This window comes from Epinephelus lanceolatus, chromosome 19 (assembly GCF_041903045.1).
Source record: "Epinephelus lanceolatus isolate andai-2023 chromosome 19, ASM4190304v1, whole genome shotgun sequence".
NCBI lineage: Eukaryota > Metazoa > Chordata > Actinopteri > Perciformes > Serranidae > Epinephelus > Epinephelus lanceolatus.
Genome location: NC_135752.1, coordinates 13357421 through 13374646, shown reverse-complemented (window position 1 = coordinate 13374646; position 17226 = coordinate 13357421). Strand labels below are relative to the sequence as shown.

At 39.4% G+C, this 17226-nt stretch overlaps 1 protein-coding gene and 1 long non-coding RNA gene across 3 annotated transcripts in view; one reads left to right on the top strand and one right to left on the bottom strand.

Moving 5' to 3' along the window:
- Positions 1 to 5067: 5067 nt before the first annotated feature.
- LOC117269919 (uncharacterized) lies at positions 5068 to 11948 on the bottom strand. Its single transcript, XM_078161856.1, has 11 exons — positions 11661 to 11948; positions 10649 to 10773; positions 10256 to 10506; positions 9550 to 9847; positions 9100 to 9277; positions 8759 to 8835; positions 8375 to 8555; positions 7934 to 8179; positions 7593 to 7764; positions 7307 to 7454; positions 5068 to 7032 (listed from the first exon to the last, which is right to left on the bottom strand). Exons 4-10 carry the CDS (start codon positions 9799 to 9801, stop codon positions 7334 to 7336), a joined length of 1227 nt encoding a protein of 408 aa, XP_078017982.1. The 5' UTR covers positions 9802 to 9847; positions 10256 to 10506; positions 10649 to 10773; positions 11661 to 11948; the 3' UTR covers positions 5068 to 7032; positions 7307 to 7333.
- Positions 11949 to 12054: 106 nt separating this feature from the next.
- Positions 12055 to 17226, top strand: part of LOC117269584 (uncharacterized) — a 28126-nt gene continuing 22954 nt past the window's right edge. For both annotated transcript variants that reach the window (XR_013488096.1, XR_013488097.1), the window contains exons 1-4: positions 12055 to 12153; positions 13205 to 13266; positions 13450 to 13537; positions 13744 to 13916. This is a non-coding gene — a long non-coding RNA (uncharacterized LOC117269584). The remainder of the gene's footprint in view (positions 12154 to 13204; positions 13267 to 13449; positions 13538 to 13743; positions 13917 to 17226) is intronic.

Sequence of the window (17226 nt, the reverse complement as noted above, 5' to 3'; positions counted from 1 at the left end):
GAAGTTGTAGCATATTCCTTTTGTAAAGTAACAGAACTTGTTTGACTCAGCAATGTTTTGTTATATTTTATTTATTCATTTTTACAGAAGTTGTAGCATATTCCTTTTGTAAAGCTACAGAACTTGTTTGACTCAGCAATGTTTTGTTATATTTTATTTATTCATTTTTACAGAAGTTGTAGCATATTCCTTTTGTAAAGCTACAGAACTTGTTTGACTCAGTAATGTTTTGTAAGTTTGAGCCATGTGTTTATTAAGGTCTGAAATAAAACAAGATGAGAACTTAAATATTCCCTGCATTTTGTGTGATGTAGTATGCTTGCTTATCATAGGAAGTAATTAGAAATGACTCTTTACGTTAAGGTAGTAGCCTAGTGAGAACAGGGTGTTGAGGGAATCACTTTTTTTTTTCTTTTTCATCAAACCGCAATTTTTGCAAGTTCCCGCAATTTCAATGCATAAAATTGCATAAATATCCCGCATATTCCATCGCATTTTTTAAGAAAACATGCTGCATAATTAAAGATTTTTGTCCGCAACAATCACAAAAAAAACCTGGTCTGTTTGTAAGTGTGTCTGTCTGTCTGTCTGTCTGCCTGTCTGTCTTTCTATCTAAATATCTAAAGAATGTCTGTGTGTCTGAATAAAGGTCTGTCTGTCTGTGTGTCTATTTGTCTGTTTGTCTGAATGTCTGTCTGTCTGTAAGTCTGTCCGTCTATATGTCTGTGTGTCTGAATAAAGTTCTGTTTGTTTGTTTGTTTGTTTGTATTTGTGTGTGTGTGTGTGTTCGCGTGCGTGTCTGTCTGTCTGTCCGTCTGTCTGAATAAAGGTCTGTCTGTGTGTCTGTCTGTCTGAATAAAGTTCTGGTTGTTTGTGTGTTTGTATGTGTGTGTGTGTGTCTGTCTGTCTGTCTGTATGTCTAATGAAGGTCTGTCTGTCTGATAAAGGTCTGTCTGTCTGTCTGTCTGTCTTTCTGTATGTCTGATAGTAATACACTGTGTATACATGCAATAAGTTGGGGACAGCTTCTTGTTTGTGTGTGCGTGTGAGGAGCGTCACTAACCGACTTGCACAGAAGAAGCAGACACATAGCCACACATTTTGAGTGCTGAGGGTGCTTCAGTGGTCTGCTGTGGCGTTGGGTTTTCCTGGGATGCCTGATGCCCACTCTCAGCCGCCCCAGGAGTGCCAAAACCTCAGGGGGTCCTTTCCTATAAAACAGAAACACAAGTAATGAATACTTTTGAACTCAAGTATACATGGAATAATATGTAAACAGGCTACCTTAAATATTTTGAATTGGATTAGCAGTAATCAAAATTTAAATAAGAAAACACAGAGGGTTAAGAGGGTTCCTGGTTCAAACCCAGGGTGGGGAGCCCCACGACCCCCAAGAGGATAAGCAAATACGGAAAATGAATGAATGAAAACACTACAGCATACCCATATACTAAATACAACTGCATTTGAAACAAAGGCACCAACACATAAGACAAACAGTAAAATCTAATACTGTGCAGCTCAGTCTCTTAGTTTGAACAGATGAGAGCATGACAATCAATTAATACTGTGTAATAAAGCATAACTGTTTTGCACCAAACAGCTGTAACGACCTCAGTGTCTGTGTGTCTATGTGGACAAATCTCCCGAAGGTTCGCAATAAACAGCAGAAATGTATTTAATATGCATTGCATTAACCCTCATTACGCATTACGCAGTGCATCATGGCTATATCAATCCAAAGATATCACAGTGAGTTCTGTGCAGACTGAACTGGTAGTTAATAACTCAGTATTCTCACAGTTTATGAGTTGCACATCACATAGCAGATAATATCAGCCTGGATGTGCAGTCAGTAACATACAGTTAAATAAATCGGTCTCTTGTTCCACTTTTCAGTATCAAATCTTAAGAATAAGTTTATTTAATATGATACAATTTGAAATTAAAAGGACCAGATGTTTGTGCATGAACTCCAGATACAAAAGGCAGGCTTTAATGGAGGATGTGACCCCTCAAACATGTGAAAAACATAAAGGTGTTTTCAAATCACTGCATAGCTATACATATATTCCACACATGTTCCGGCATATATTAAACAGATTCTGTCCAAAGAAAAATTTACAGGAGAAATCGTGAATCGCAATAAACTGCAGAAATGTATGCACTGCATTACATTACACATTACGCAGTGCATTATGGCTAAATGAATCCAAAGATACCACAGTGAGTCTAGCATCCAGCAGATAATATCAGCCTGGACACAGGACGCGCACATGCAGTCAGTAACATACAGTTAAATACAACGGTCGAGCGGAGCGCTTTTGACGGCCGCTGCTAACAGTCCCATCGTCTCCATGGTGACAACTTAATAACATTTGTAATATTATTTGAAATTCGGCCCAGTCGCCATCTTTGTTTTTCGTTAAATTCAGTCACAGATTGTCACATTTGGAAGATGTGACCCCTCAAACATGTGAAAAATATAAAGGTGTTTTCAAATCACTGCATTAATTATACATATATTTCACACATGTTCCGACATATATTAAACAGATTCTGTCAAAAGAATAATTTACAGGAGAAATCGTGAATCAATTAACTGCAGAAATGTATGTTACATTACATTACATTACGCATTACTCAGTGCATCATGGCTAAATGAGTCCAAAGATACCACAGTGAGTTCGGCGCAGACTGAACTGGTAGACATCTAGCAGATAATATCAGCCTGGACACAGGATGCGCACATGCAGTCAGTAACATACAGTTAAATACATCGGTCGAGCGGAGCGCTTTTCAGTTTTAAATGTTGAGAATAAGTTTATTTAATATGATCCTAACGGCCGCTGCTAACAGCCCCATCGTCTCCATGGTGACAACTTAATAACATTTGTAATATTAGCCTATTTGAAATTCGGCCCAGTCGCCATCTTTGTTTTTCGTTAAATTCAGTCACAGATTGTCACATTTGGAAGATGTGACCCCTCAAACATGTGAAAAACATAAAAGTGATTTCAAATCACTTATATGTTAATATATTTCACACATGTTCCGGTATATTTAACATATTCTGCCCAAAGACTAATTTACACGAGAAATCGTGAATTAAGTTAGTGTCCGTTTTCACCAAATCTGGAGTTTTCCAACGGGCCTAACATTAATAACATGGTGTGAACTGTCCACCTTCACGTTCAAAAATTAATTAGGCTCATAGGATTATACCATAACACCATTAATTATGCGGATCTCTACATTGATACGGCTTTTAACAGTTTAAGAGGTCAACAATCAACAAGTAAAATGCTAAAATAAATGTGAAAGTTGTCTTACCTGCGCAGCTGATGTCCAGTCCACACAGGAGCTCCTCCAGGGTCCGGGGTCTTCTGGCGGCCATCGTCAGGTTCTTCGGTTTCCCACAAAATGTAGAAATCCAAAAGTTTTAACAAACTTTTCTCGAACAGTCCGAAAGTTTTAACAAACTTTTCTCGAACAATCCAAAAGTTTTAACAAACTTTTCTCGAACAAGATCTGCTTTCTGCTTCAAAACTCAAGAGATAACTTTCCACAGGTTGGCTCTAGTCTAAATCCAAGTGCAAAGTGAGCGATCAGACTGATGTGAAGGCCTTATATACCCGACCTCGCGGGCTCATCGTTCTGTTTCTATGACATTTCATGACGCACGCGCGTGCGTGTGACTGAGACGAGATAAATGATTTAAATAAAAACAACTTATATTTGTTATAATTATTTTATTTATGTGCTACTTGTCCTTTTTTTCCATTGATTTTTTTATTAGCATTTCTCTCTCTTTCATTACATTGCTGGCTCTGTGTAATTACTGCTAGGCTACATAAATGACAACAATAAAGAAAACAGGTTAACGTTGACATTGCAATGTTGCAACTCAGGAGGCTGTTTGCCATCAAGCAATTATAGAGGTCAATTTTTTTATTTATTTTTATTTTTTTTAATTGATAGTTTTTTACCAACCATATACCAAACAGCACAAACCATCAGGTGCACAGAGGCGAAAACTGAGGAAAGAGGAGGAGGAGAATTCTGTCATCTTTGATATTTAAATTTTAATCAGAATAGGGTTTGTGTCTGTCTTAAAGGAGTCATCACCTGGTGTTTTAACATATCCTGTCTCTCTTTAATTGTCCTAAAAAAAATTTAAAATTAATTTGCAAAAAAAAAAAAAAATCAAACATTGAGCTTGTTTTGCCCCCCGCCATACTACGACTTTCTCTCGCGAGAGTAGATGCGAGATTTTGACTGGTCCGGATGCTCATTGGATTAATGATAAGGATGCGCGCGCTGATTGGCTGCAGGAAGGACAGGGCCGGGATGGGGGCTGGCCCAATACATCCACGAGTTGGCCGACTCCAAAACAACAACAATCCCTTCGTCATGGCGCACGCACCAAACGAACAACCTGACCAGGCAGCTGTTTATGGAATTCGCTCTTTTATGTTTGAACCGGAGTCGGAACCAGAACCAGAGACTGACGATGCTGAGGTGGTGGAAGAAACGCGTGTACAACAAGATGTCTGTGAATGGTAAAGTTATTTTCATTTTGGATGAGAATGAGAAGTTAGATATGTACCTCAATCCGGTTTTCGCTAACGAGGCATGTAGCGTCCCAGTTATACGTGTTGTGTCAAAACATAAAAAGTAATGCAAATGTACTTAGTTTTATATCCATGGTCATAGTGAAGTTATGAAAATGTGTAAATGTGTTACATAACATGCAGTCAGTTTTCATAGCATGCAGTTTATAGCATCATGCCAGGTAATAATGCAGTAACAGTATAGCTTGAATATAAGTTGCTATGTCCCATACCATGTACTATTTTGGCCAAATGCCCGGTGTAGTCGCCATGTTATTGCTAATAAGATAACAGGCGAAAAGTCAATACCTAATGTAAATATGGTGGACAAATGCACATGAAAAAAACTGAGGTGTAGCTACAGAATACACACTATAATCCCACATACTGTACCATTTAAATGTTTCTACATTGTTACTTTCATATGTAAAATGTGAAGGAAACAACAAAGCTTCAATACAAAAGTGTCTTTATTAAGAATACAAAAAAGCACAACACTGCAAATCTACTATTTCTAAATCAAACAAGATAAATAAATCTAATTGCATTTTTGTGCACTCTCTCTCCAGTGAATACAGGCACCTTGCATACAGGTCCTTTGTGAGCTGGTGCTGGGGTCATCTTGGCCATAGAATATGCGTAGTAATACCGGCATGTGTGGTGCTGCGGATCCGGCAAGAATTCCCTACTGTACATGGCCAATACGTAGGCTTCAGGTTGCCCCTCGATTAAAGCGAGACACGTAGCGGGCAACGACGTCGTCCTTCTCTGGCCTGTCATACTGAGAGCAGAGCGGTTCAGGTACTGGAATCTGCTTCAGCTGACTGACATAAGGTGCCGGATCAACAAACACCACATCGAACACCAGGGGTCCGTTTCACAAAGCAGGTTTAGTGAAAACTCAGAGTCTGTTAACCCTGAAATGAGGGAAACTCTGAGTTTTCCGTTTCAAAAAGGGAGGTAACTCAAACCAGAGAAAGAGGAGTAACTCTAGCCTGTTTCAGAGAGAGAGGTAACTTAAGCTCTCGGGCAGTTACCGTAGTAACAGACTATGAACCTAACCTGGTCGGGACCAAGTTTTTGTCAATGAACCTCGAGTTTCTCTCCGTCTCCGCCCTCTTTCAGAGCCACACAGTCCATTTGATTTCCTCATTCATTCAGTCAGCAGGCAAGTTTTGGCGTAGCCTAGTTCTGCCGTCTGTCATTTTAAAAAATCAGAGTCAGTATATTAGAAGTCCATTAGGCACAGTAGGTGGCGACTTTTTTCACTAACATGGCATGTCCTTTTGATAACGATCCTGTGGATGAAGGTGCAGCATTACTGCGCAGAGAATTAAATATTCGTCGGGAGATGGTTGTCAGACCACACATAGATGTTTTAGCATTTCCACACAATTATCTTTTTGAGCTGTACCGTTTCACGTCACAGTCCATCATCTACATACACAACCTAATCCGTCCTTACATTTGCAACATTACCAATCGTAGTCATGCTCTCACATCCCAGCAGATATTATGTGTTGCGCTACGTTTCTTTGCAAATGGAAGTTTTTGTACAATGTCGGAGATGCTGAGCACTTGAGTAAGGCTACTGTATGCAGGGCGGTCAGAAAAGTGTGCTCGTTTTACGGGCATCTGCCTTCTTTCTGTTGGCTGAGTAGAAGTCTATGTTAGTTTAAATAGGCTTAATTATTTAACAGAACATGATATAGATGAGAAGATATTTATGTGCGTGAAAACAGCATTATGTTGGGGATAAAACAACTGCACAGTCAAACAGCCACTTAATATTTACTTTACAATGTAAAACATGATCAGAATGAGGTACCCCCATGAGATTATGCCGAGGTCTTACCTGTTTGAACAATGTTTTTATATTTCATCCTAAACTGCTGCCAAGTGCACTTCTCCCCTGCGGGATTGCACCTAAATTAAATAAATGAATAGGCTACCATTCAAGCAGTTTTCCCCTGTAATATTATTGTGATTGCAAAGGACTACATTTAAACTTACACAATGACCCGAGCAGCAATGTTCTCCCATGCCATCTCCCTCTCTTTTGCAGCTGCAGCGGTGTTGTACTTCTTTTTGAAAACGTGTGCAAACTCGCCGTATGAGTGCATTAAGATTTTTAATTCTAATGGGGTGAAAAACGCAGCCCTCCTCTTCCCCGTTGCCATGGTGACTCGTCGAATCGGGGCTCCATTGATGCTGGCTTTTTATAGTTGTGGTGCACGTGCTTAACTCCAGGTGAAACTACTCTGAGTTGATTAAACTGATTCAAATCAGCTGTTCTGGAACCGGAAACTCAGAGTTTCCTATCTCAGAGTAGATCAACTCAGAGTTCAGGATTAGACTCAGAGTTTGTTGAACCTGCTTTGTGAAACGGACCCCAGGTCCATCAGTTCATCCACATAGTCTGTAGACAAACAAAGAAATGTCAGTATATCAATAACACAAATGTCTTGTAAAATTTAATCTGCTGTCACTCTTGCATTTTTTTTATTATATTTTAGTTTGTCTGGGTTCATAAACAGTCTTGAATTTTTTGATTGTCAATTTCCAGGTCTGGAAAAGTATAAAAATGAGGATTTTATTTAAAAAATAAATCCACCCCATTTTTTATTTATATTTAAAATTTTGTGACGTTTAAATTATTTGTGTGCAATAAAAATTTATACAAGTCAACTTACTGAATGTTGGATCTTCCTTCAGTGGCTTCACTGTGCATGTTCCCTCTTTAGACTTTGGCCAGTGAAGCTTGAAGACGGGTTTCCCATCAGCCTGCTTCTATGGGCGCTCAGCGTTCTCGTTATAAAATGCATGGCTGACAAGTAAAGTCTTTGGGGAGAAAAAGAAAGTAAATCAGATTTAATTACTGCCACTTCTGTTAGTTTATTGAGCCTTGATTTGAAAAATTTTAACACTTGCATTTAAAATTTTTGCATCAAGATTGAGATACACTTTTATCTTATTTACCTGCACAGCATTCCCAAAAACGGAAACACCACACTTTTGGGAACAAAACGTATCACTACAGAGTGATAAGCCTCGAGCGATGATGTTTGGTGATGGGGGCTAAGCTTCGCCACATCCTTCAGGACTCTCTTGCCAGTGAACAGCTTCTCCAATTTGTAGAGAGCGGCGGTTCCTGAAAGTAGAATTAGAAAAAGTCAGTAAATACATATGGAACTACCAGGCTACTAGTAACTTATTTACCATGTCATCGATAATTAAGTTGATAACACTCACAAAAACGTCTACTTAGGTTCACATGTACAAGTCAATAAGCAAATATATTGTACAGATTGAGTACACACCTGCTTTCAACCATTTCTCCTTATCCTTTGACACACGTGGGGCATGATCACACTTTGGGTACAAGGGGTCATCATGGATGTGGATGTCTTGGAGGTGGTTCATAACCGAAGTCCACTTGGCAATTCGCTCTGGCCCAGAGGCAGATGAAGCTGCAATCCAGTAGATCTGATTTTTGATCATGGGCAACCATTTGACCTTTTCACACTCCTTGGTTTTGGCGATTGCCTTCAGTTTCTTGCCCATTCCTATGAATACATAAACAATAATTAGGGCATTACACCCCCCCCACAATACACTATCCTATGTTTCACCATCAAATTCTAAACAAAATAAATTCATAAAATATGGCCAGACTGAATAAATCTCAAAAATGTTTGTTTATAGATGTCATAATGATTTAAATAATTATGAATTAATGAATGATAACTAGAAAATATTACCTTTCTCAAAGTGCCATACATCATAGAACTGGGTGATTTTGGCATCAGTAAGGAATTTCTGGATCTGGGGGTGCCTATCAGACACAATACAGTCCAAGTTGATACCACTTTTCTCCATGAGTTTAAGGCTCCTTTTAAGACCTTCCTTCTCCATGTTGGTACTCCCGCCAACCTCGTTGCTCTGATATAGAAGACAAGTAAGAGGGGAAAATGTGAGCCAATGTGTGATGTGGAAAGCAGAAAGAAGCAAGGAAAGAAAGTCAATAAAATAAAATTGGGATCTTAATTACAGTTTGAAACTTTTTGTTTAGCCTTTGACATTTTTTATACAACATAATATAATACATTTCCATGGTGTAACAGTGCTGTGATGTAGTCACTAACCTGCACTAGCTGAATGTCGATGACGTTGTTGGTGTTCAAGTCCATCATGGTGTAACTGCCATACTTTGCACAGTGTCCTGAAAACATAAATCACATTGAAATTCACAATCAAATTTTGTTGTTATTGCTATTGTTTGAGACCTAACAATATATTGTGTTTTATTGTCTGTTATGTGCAGCATTTTGGTCAACTTGCATTGTTTTAAATGCACTTTCTAAATAATTGTGACTTGACTCAGAGGTTACATTCTCAAAAAGATAATTCCTATTATTTTCGGCTAAGTGGGCATTTATGTGGTAACATTTAAATGTAACATGAAAATCTGTGATTTGAAAATTACCTGGTGAGTCAGCCCTCATATCACCACCGAGAATGGCACTCCCCTCTTGGCTGAGCTGCTGCAAAATGGCTGCCTGATCCGTCTTCCATTTATGCAGCACAGCGGGCTCAATGAAGCTGCAGCAGTGTATTCTGAACTGTTTGTAAGTGTGTAGCTGCAACTGCATGGCCTTGAAAACCTGATAGCAAAGACAAATAAAATTGTATGAGTTACCTTGATTCACAATATATATTGTTGGAAAATGGCATTTGTAGATCAATTTCCTGTCCTTAGTCTAAATTGTATGCAGGCCTCTTCATCCTATCTAATTCAACTGGACTGCTGTGCTGGGCTTGGCAAGTAACCCACTCCACCTTAGGTAGCGAATCAATCATTTGTTTTATACCATGTCATACTTCTGGATTGGAGCAGCAATAACATATTAAACCATAAACAAATATTTGAAAGTACCTTTTGCACAGTGAAAAACGAAGCACCACTGAAGTAGATTGCAGCAGAAAGTTGCAAATTCCCAGCTGGGGTGGAGTGTCCAATCACAGGCTGACTCTTCCATTGTCTCCAGTACTGACAATGTGGACATCGCTGGACAATGGCAAAGAATGTTCCCCTGATGTTCTTCTTGACATCACAAACTCTGCTGCACACTGGACACTTCTCAAAGAGCTCCATGAGGCAAGATTCAAATACAAGCAGCTTGCGCATTTTGTGAATGGATAAGGGCTCTTGATGGGTGGGGCTGGAGCCTTCCCTATGTTGAGAGAGAGTAAATAAAGTCACAAGCATGTACAATGAATAAGACCAGAGAGGCACTTGGAGAGCCCATACCTCTGCCATGGCCAATTGTCTACTATGTTATGATGAACACCATATTATAGAGAGAGCTGAGTGTGTAAATAGAGATGCAACCAATTTACTTTAATGTTAAATTACGCTGAATCATTACTTATTTTTCAACCATAATTAATTGTCAAACAAATGCTTATATCTCCAATTAAATATGACGTAGTAGAAAATAAAACATCAACAGTCACATAAGGCTCTGAAAGTAAAATTGTGTGAATGTTGTGTGCCTAGTTCAAAAATGCAGAGAATGGCTGAGCAAAATTTCAACTGTTAAAAAATACAATTTAAGTTTACCTAAAACAGAATAACTTACGACTTATCCAATGACTCTGTTAACACAGTAACTGAGTCTTCCGGGTTATATGTGGAGTCTTGTGGTTCTGGAGCCACAAAAGATGAGCTGGCTTCCACAGAGCTGTCCTCATCTTCCTCCTCTACCGAGGCGAGGCCTCTTCAGTGATGTCTTGGTTGGTGTGGAGGACCAAGGAAGGTCAGGGAACACAGGAACAGTGGACGTGCCGACTCCAACATCTGTGGTTGTCTTGACTGTTGTTGTCTGTGTACCTTTTACGCACAGAAACAGATATTGAAATCACAGTGTGCAATAAAAGTGAACTGAATATTTGCTTCTTATACGAATATTAAAATATGTGTTAGATTAGATTTTTTATTTTATAGAAGCAAAATCATATCCCAGACCACAAACCTGTACTTCGGAAGTGAGGCTGCAAAGTTTTAAATGACAGCTGTGTGCCAGTCGATGCCTGCATTGGAGAGTCTGTCTGGCAGCCAAGTCACCCTTTTGTGGTATTTGGATTTAGATGTGCTAGCCTAATAACAGGAAATAGAAATGTTAAAAGCAAAGAAATATAACATAAAAAATCTGAAATGATTCATTAGAAGTAACATATTGCGTTTGAGGACCAAAAGGGTACCAAAAGACCTTATAATATACAGCAATTAAATAAGAAATCCTAAGTGTGAATAGCTGCAGCTGGAATCTAAAACATTAAAACCCATGACATTGGATGTGACATCGGTCAGTGTGTTAACACATTGTAACCACAATAAACTCTGAAAATATGTACACTATAGCCTCCAAAATGCTGGTAGTTCCCCTGTTTCTGCCTCTTTCAGGAGGCTCATCTCTGCCCAGTTAAAACAGTTAACGTTACAGTGAAATCAAGCTGCAGAGCTTGATTTCACACTCAGCAGACAGCCTGCATGAGTCTCATGTTTTACATGTAAGAGTTTTAATATTGATGTTCATGGTTTATGATGTGAAAACGTCAGAGAAATGAAAAGTTTGCGTCCTGGTATTTTTTCAGTAATAAAATCCAAACGCAAACGCATGTAAACAGTAAGGAAATTGTAGTGATGAGGCAGTAAAACGTGAATGCTCTTCACAAAATCCACCCGGATAACGTTAGTTTCTTACGGTCACTCAAAACTATTGGTCAACACACAGTCACTCGCCTTATTTCGGTAGCAGCTCAGCTGGCTGTAAGTCCCTCAGAAACCAAAACTGGGCAGCGTGACGAAAGACGTGGGGGTCATTTCTAAATCACATGAGGTCCACAGGTTACACTAGTCCCTTGTGAATAACGTTAGCATCTAGCGTTAGCCCAATTAGCAGTTAGCTGCTGTCTACCGTCATTTCAGGGTCAAGTACACAGTAAAACATACCGTTAACTGTTACACAAAGCGGCGAGACTTACCGATTGCACTGCTGGTGAGTCTCGAATCGTAGGAACTGCCCCTTTCTCCAAACGCAGAGTTAAGGCCAGATTCACCTGGTACTGTCCCAAATTCGAAAAACTGTCAGGCGAAAAATGATGGAACATGGCACGGGAACATTGTTGTTGAAAATAAAATTTATCCACTGTTCCTTTGTTGCTTGGTCCGCCGATGCTGGGATGCTGAAAATACTTTTGTCTTCATTCTGGCAACCAACAACAGAGCAATTAACATGGGAGCGTCGTTCAGCCATTTTTTGTCGGTAATGGCGGCAGGTGCAGGCTGATTCAGGTGGTGGGTGGGGTGGGGTTGGGTTGGGTGGTAGAGAGGTCGGGCTTATGCAAATAGCCTCCTATGGTTACGTAGCCATAGGATCACACCCAAAATCTCCCTTTTTTTGAGTGCGCACTCTTGTGGTTTGAACAAAGAGGCCAAACGAAAAAACGGAGCCATTTCCATCCTCCAAAATTTCAGGCAAGTTTCAACTGAGGTCCACCTCCAATATACACGTATTAACAGGGAAAATTGTGATTTCCGGGTGATGACTGAGGTTCCATTGTTGGTACCTTGCTGTCACTGCTCCGCTAGCCAGATAGCCATTGCATTCTATTACTAGTAAGCTAATGTTAAGCCTGCTTGGTGAATTGCTAGCTAGCTAGCTAGAGCCTTGCCTGGCCAAAAACTATGTTTCACGACTAATGAAGATGACGAATATTTGGAAAGCACTTTCTCACGTCTCGCCACTTCTCTAAGGAGTACCACTAAATTTAGAAACAGAATTGGTTGTTTCAAATATTCTCAGGGAAGGAGTTTGCTTGCAATGGTAGCTAGCTATGTAGCATAAACTCAGGTTGACCTTCAGAAGCTAAACAGATGGACACAATTTGAAAACATTGTTATGTTAATTTTAACCATGTCTCACATAGAAGGCTTCAGATGAATTCTTGCTTGTGGCCAATGGTTTACATCGCGTAATCCACAATGTGTCTGCTATACAAAACTGTGTCCTGTTCAGACTGTCAAAGAATAAACCTAGCATTAGCATACTAAGCCAAGCTGCTTTATAAGGACAAAATGGCGCGAGTGTTTCGTGGCATTTGTCTGGCCTTCCCTTCCAGCTTGGAAAATATTCAATATTTTCAGAGTAAATGCTTCAATTCCATTTTAATGCAGAATCTGCTATGAGAGCCTAGTATGTGTGGGTATGCATTTCCCAGATTTTGTCTAGTGCCATGAATGCAAATACACTGAACAAAAATATAAACGCAACATTTTTGTTTTTGCTCCCATTTTTCATGAGCTGAACTCAAAGATCTAAAACATTTTCTATACACACAAAAGACCATTTCTCACAAATATTGTTCACAAATCTGTCTAAATCTGTGTAAGTGAGCACTTCTCCTTTGCCGAGATAATCCATCCCACCTCACAGGTGTGGCATATCAAGATGCTGATTTTGCTTTATTGGGGGGGGACATGACCAAATGCAATGGTGTAACTGGAGAAATTCTGTGCTTGAATTCAGCAACAGGTGAAGGAACACCTGCATCAGTCCAACACTTACCAGGGACACAGAGCCTAGAATGGGTAGGTCCTTTGAATGATTTTTAACACAGCTAATTATCTGTTATAGTTCAAAATTACATAAATATGTTCAAAATATGACCATATACTTCCCACCTTCTGTAAAACTGATATTTCAACCACATTCTTGATCATGTCAATCATTTATTTCAACACCACTGATTTGGTTATGCTTAATACTTGTAGTCAGCTGCAGGTTAAGGGACATCTAGCACCACATGTAGCATTCCAGTTACTAGTCAAACACTGACCAGGGATACTGAGCCTGGAATGGGTAAGTCTGTTTAATAATCTTTATTTTATTTAACTTAACATTCAAAAAAAAAGATGAACAATGCATTGACAACATCAGTGACAAATCTCGCCACATTTCATGTATACAGATAAGACAGAATTTGGTAGTGTATTGTCTTATGCTATCATGTATCTGTATCTGTATTTAAGGATTAACATCAAATTTGCATGTATCATGTATTTCAGATGAAGGAGCAACAGGCACAACCAGCTCTGCTTCGACACTACAGCCTGCAGACAAACACCCCATCACCCTCAACAAGTGCTGAAGGAGCAACAGGCACAACCAGCTCTGCTTCTACACTACAGCCTGCAGACAGACACCCCATCACCCTCAACAAGTGCTGAAGGAGCAACAGGTACAACCAGCTCTGCTTCTACACTACACTACTACACTTTTATTTTGCCATTTATTGTACCTACCAACAGCAGCTCAACAATAGCTTCTGCTGAGTTACAGCAAGACCACTTTTATAAACCACATGCAGAACTGCAGTACACAGTAATACTAGAAAAAGTAGTAACAATAATGGTGATTAGTCTGGCTTATTTACATTTGCTAATGATTATTATGGACAGAAGGATTGCCTTTCACATCAAAGCAACAATTTTTGTTATATTTTGTATCAATATACTGCGGACTGGTTGGGGCATATTCTAGCATGTTTGAATATTGGGAGTATCGACTTGTAATGCAGTGTTTTCATCATCAGTTTTGCAAGATCTTTTCATCATTTGTGTGATTGTCTGAGAGCCATTAAGGTACAGCATGGCTTCTATAATCTTCAATAATTCACATTAAAGATTCAGTCTGAAACTGACTTTCAGTTAACAAAAGCAGGTTCAGGTGGATTGTTATAAAGAAACAGTTAATTAAAAAAATGACAAATGCAAACAAGCTGTGCCAGAGCTGAATCAGTCCTACTTACAATGATTCACTTTATACCACAAAAGTACAACATGGTGGTACATCTGTCTCTTATCTGTCAGAGTGAAATAATTCCAGTGTATAAGGGAAATATGGCAACAAATGAACCTAAAACAAACACACACACGCCATTTCTGTTGTAGTGAATGGTATGACTGTTGGTTTTTGTTATGCTGCTGCTGTTTCATTTCAGAGACAAATTACTTTACAATAAAACACTCATTTGATAGTTACTTGGCAGATTTAGATTATTAATACAAAACATAAATTAACTTATAAATTATTAGGTATTATTCAAGTTTAAAGAAGTATTTTCAGTGCTGGAATGATGGTCTTTTCATAAAACTGGGCCATCGGTGCAGTAGAAAGACAATAAATAAACAAATAAATGCTTCAGCTGGTGGGTGACGTAATGCGAGCTCATCCGTTTTGACACAGAAAACAACATGGCGACTGGCTGGTAACAAATGATTTTGAATTACAGTTAAACAGTGAGCTTAACCATGTTTCTGAAAATATTTCAGATGACATAATCATGGAGGTATTTTATAGACATTGTTGATATCTACATGAAACGAGATGTCAAACAAGTGACTGTTTAAATATGGAACAGCTGGAAATGAGAATGCCTGTACATATCTGAATAACCTTTAATAACAAGTTATACTATTGTATGTTGTATTTGTGCTTATTGTGGTGAAAATTAATTGAGCACATTCACTCAAGTGGCACTTGAGGTACTTGCACTTAACTTGAGCGTCTCCATTTTCTGCTATTCTATGCTTCTACTCCACACTACATCTCAAAGTCCATATGCATCACTAATTATAATCCATTACATTATTCTGAAATAGACAATTTAGCAAAATAAGTATTTTTCCCCCTTGGTACACAAATGCAAAAAACCTTCAAGTAGTTATAAAATGGAATTGTAACAAAATGCAAAATAATATCCCGGATGTATCCCGGATCTAAGAATGGATCCTTATTATTCATAAAGGATATTCCTGTTCTTAGAGGGGTTTTTTAAAGGAAAGAACAAAGGCAGACGAAATATTAAAATGAAATGAACCCAGAGGCTCATAAATCCTGCTGCTGGTAGTGGTACTGTAGTAGCCCATCATGGCCTCCAGGTGTCGCTGCTGTATCATGGAGATTAATACAAATACACTACAGTGCCATCTCTTGGTCGCTAAGGTTTCTTGACTAGACCTCGATGCAGTGGTGAATGTTAATCCACAAAACAAGTACATAAGTACAGATTTGAGGCACTTACTCTTTACTTCTATTTTATACCATATATCCCGCACCACTTTATTTATTTGGCAGCTTTTGTTAATGTCTACACTGATATCTTATAAACAAAACAAAAGATTTAATCAAATGTTATGCATTGCTGTAGATTAAAATACCCAACAGAATATGAAATATCATCAGGAGTACTTATACCTTTTACACTTGTAGTGTGAAGGATTTATGGACATCTACTGGGTTTATTGCCTCAATTATTTATTTCAGGATATATTTCATAGCCATATTTGTATATTTGGTAGGTTTATTTATTTTAAAATGAATTGAACTGGCATTCAATGGTAATAAGTTGAGTTGACAAACCATATGACTGGGACATGCTTGGGCCAGTTTTGGCATTTTGGTGGCAATTTTGGGGTGTCATTCATCCTGAGTGTCAACCGAGTTAGGCAACTGGATCGGCCTGACTTATTTCTTCCAGTATGCTTAGTTTGGGCCAATGCTGAGCTAGGTCATTTTTGATGATGGCCCAGTGATGCCAGTGTCGGCAGCCACAGTGTCATTCATCCCAAGTCTCAGCTGAGTCGGGCAACCGGATGCGGCCCAAATTACCTCTTCCAGCCTGGCGAGTTTGGGCCAATGCTGAGCTAGGTCATTTTGAAAACAGCCCAATGTTGGCAGCCAGAATCTGACAAGTTTATTTCGCCTGATTTTGAGGTGTCATTTAGCCAAAGTCCCAGCAGAGTCAGGCAACCAGACGTGGCCCAACTTACTTCTTCCAGCCTGCCAAGTTTGGGCCAGTGCTGAGCTAGGTCATTTTTGATAACAACATAGTGACGCCAGTGTTGGCAGCCAGAATCAGGTCCGTTTACTTGGCCTGATTTTGGAGCATTCTGTCATTTACCCTGAATGTCAGCCGAGTCAGGCAACCAGACGGGCCTGACTTATTTCTTTCAGCGTGTTGTGTTTAGGCTGATGCTGAGCCAGGTCATTTTCAATTATGGCCCAGTGGTGACAATGCCAGCAGCTGGAATTGGCCAGTTTATTTGGCCAGATTCTGGAGCGTCATTCATTCTGAGTCTCAGTCGAGTTGAGCAAATGGATGCAGCCCAACTTATGTCTTCCGGCGCTCTGCATTTGGGCCAATGTTGGGCCATGTCATTTCTGATAATGACCCAGTGATGGCAGTGTTGGCAGCCAGAATCAGGCCAGTTTATTTGGCCAGATTCTGGAGCGTAATTTTTTCCAAAGTGTCAGCCGAGTCAGGTAACCAGAAGGGCTCTGACTTATTTCTTCCAGCAATGCTGTGTTTGAGCCGATGCTGGCCCAAGTTGTTCTAGATTATGGCTCAATGATGCCATTGTCGGCAGCCAGGGCATCATTTATCCCAAGTCCCAGCCGAGTCAGGCAACCGGATGCGGCCCAACTTACTTCCTCTAGCCTGCCGAGTTTTGTCAATGCTGAGCTCGATCAATTTGGTAACAGCCCAG

What these genes read in the sequence shown, in the direction of transcription:
- LOC117269919 (XM_078161856.1), bottom strand. Translation starts at nt 9,801, where the DNA reads ATGCGCAAGCTGCTTGTATTTGAATCTTGCCTCATGGAGCTCTTTGAG. An exon ending in CGTTTTTCACTGTGCAAAAG is followed by an intron (nt 9,278 to 9,549) that starts GTACTTTCAAAT and finishes CTTTGCTATCAG; the next exon opens with GTTTTCAAGGCCATGCAGTT. An exon ending in TATGAGGGCTGACTCACCAG is followed by an intron (nt 8,836 to 9,099) that starts GTAATTTTCAAA and finishes TTATGTTTTCAG; the next exon opens with GACACTGTGCAAAGTATGGC.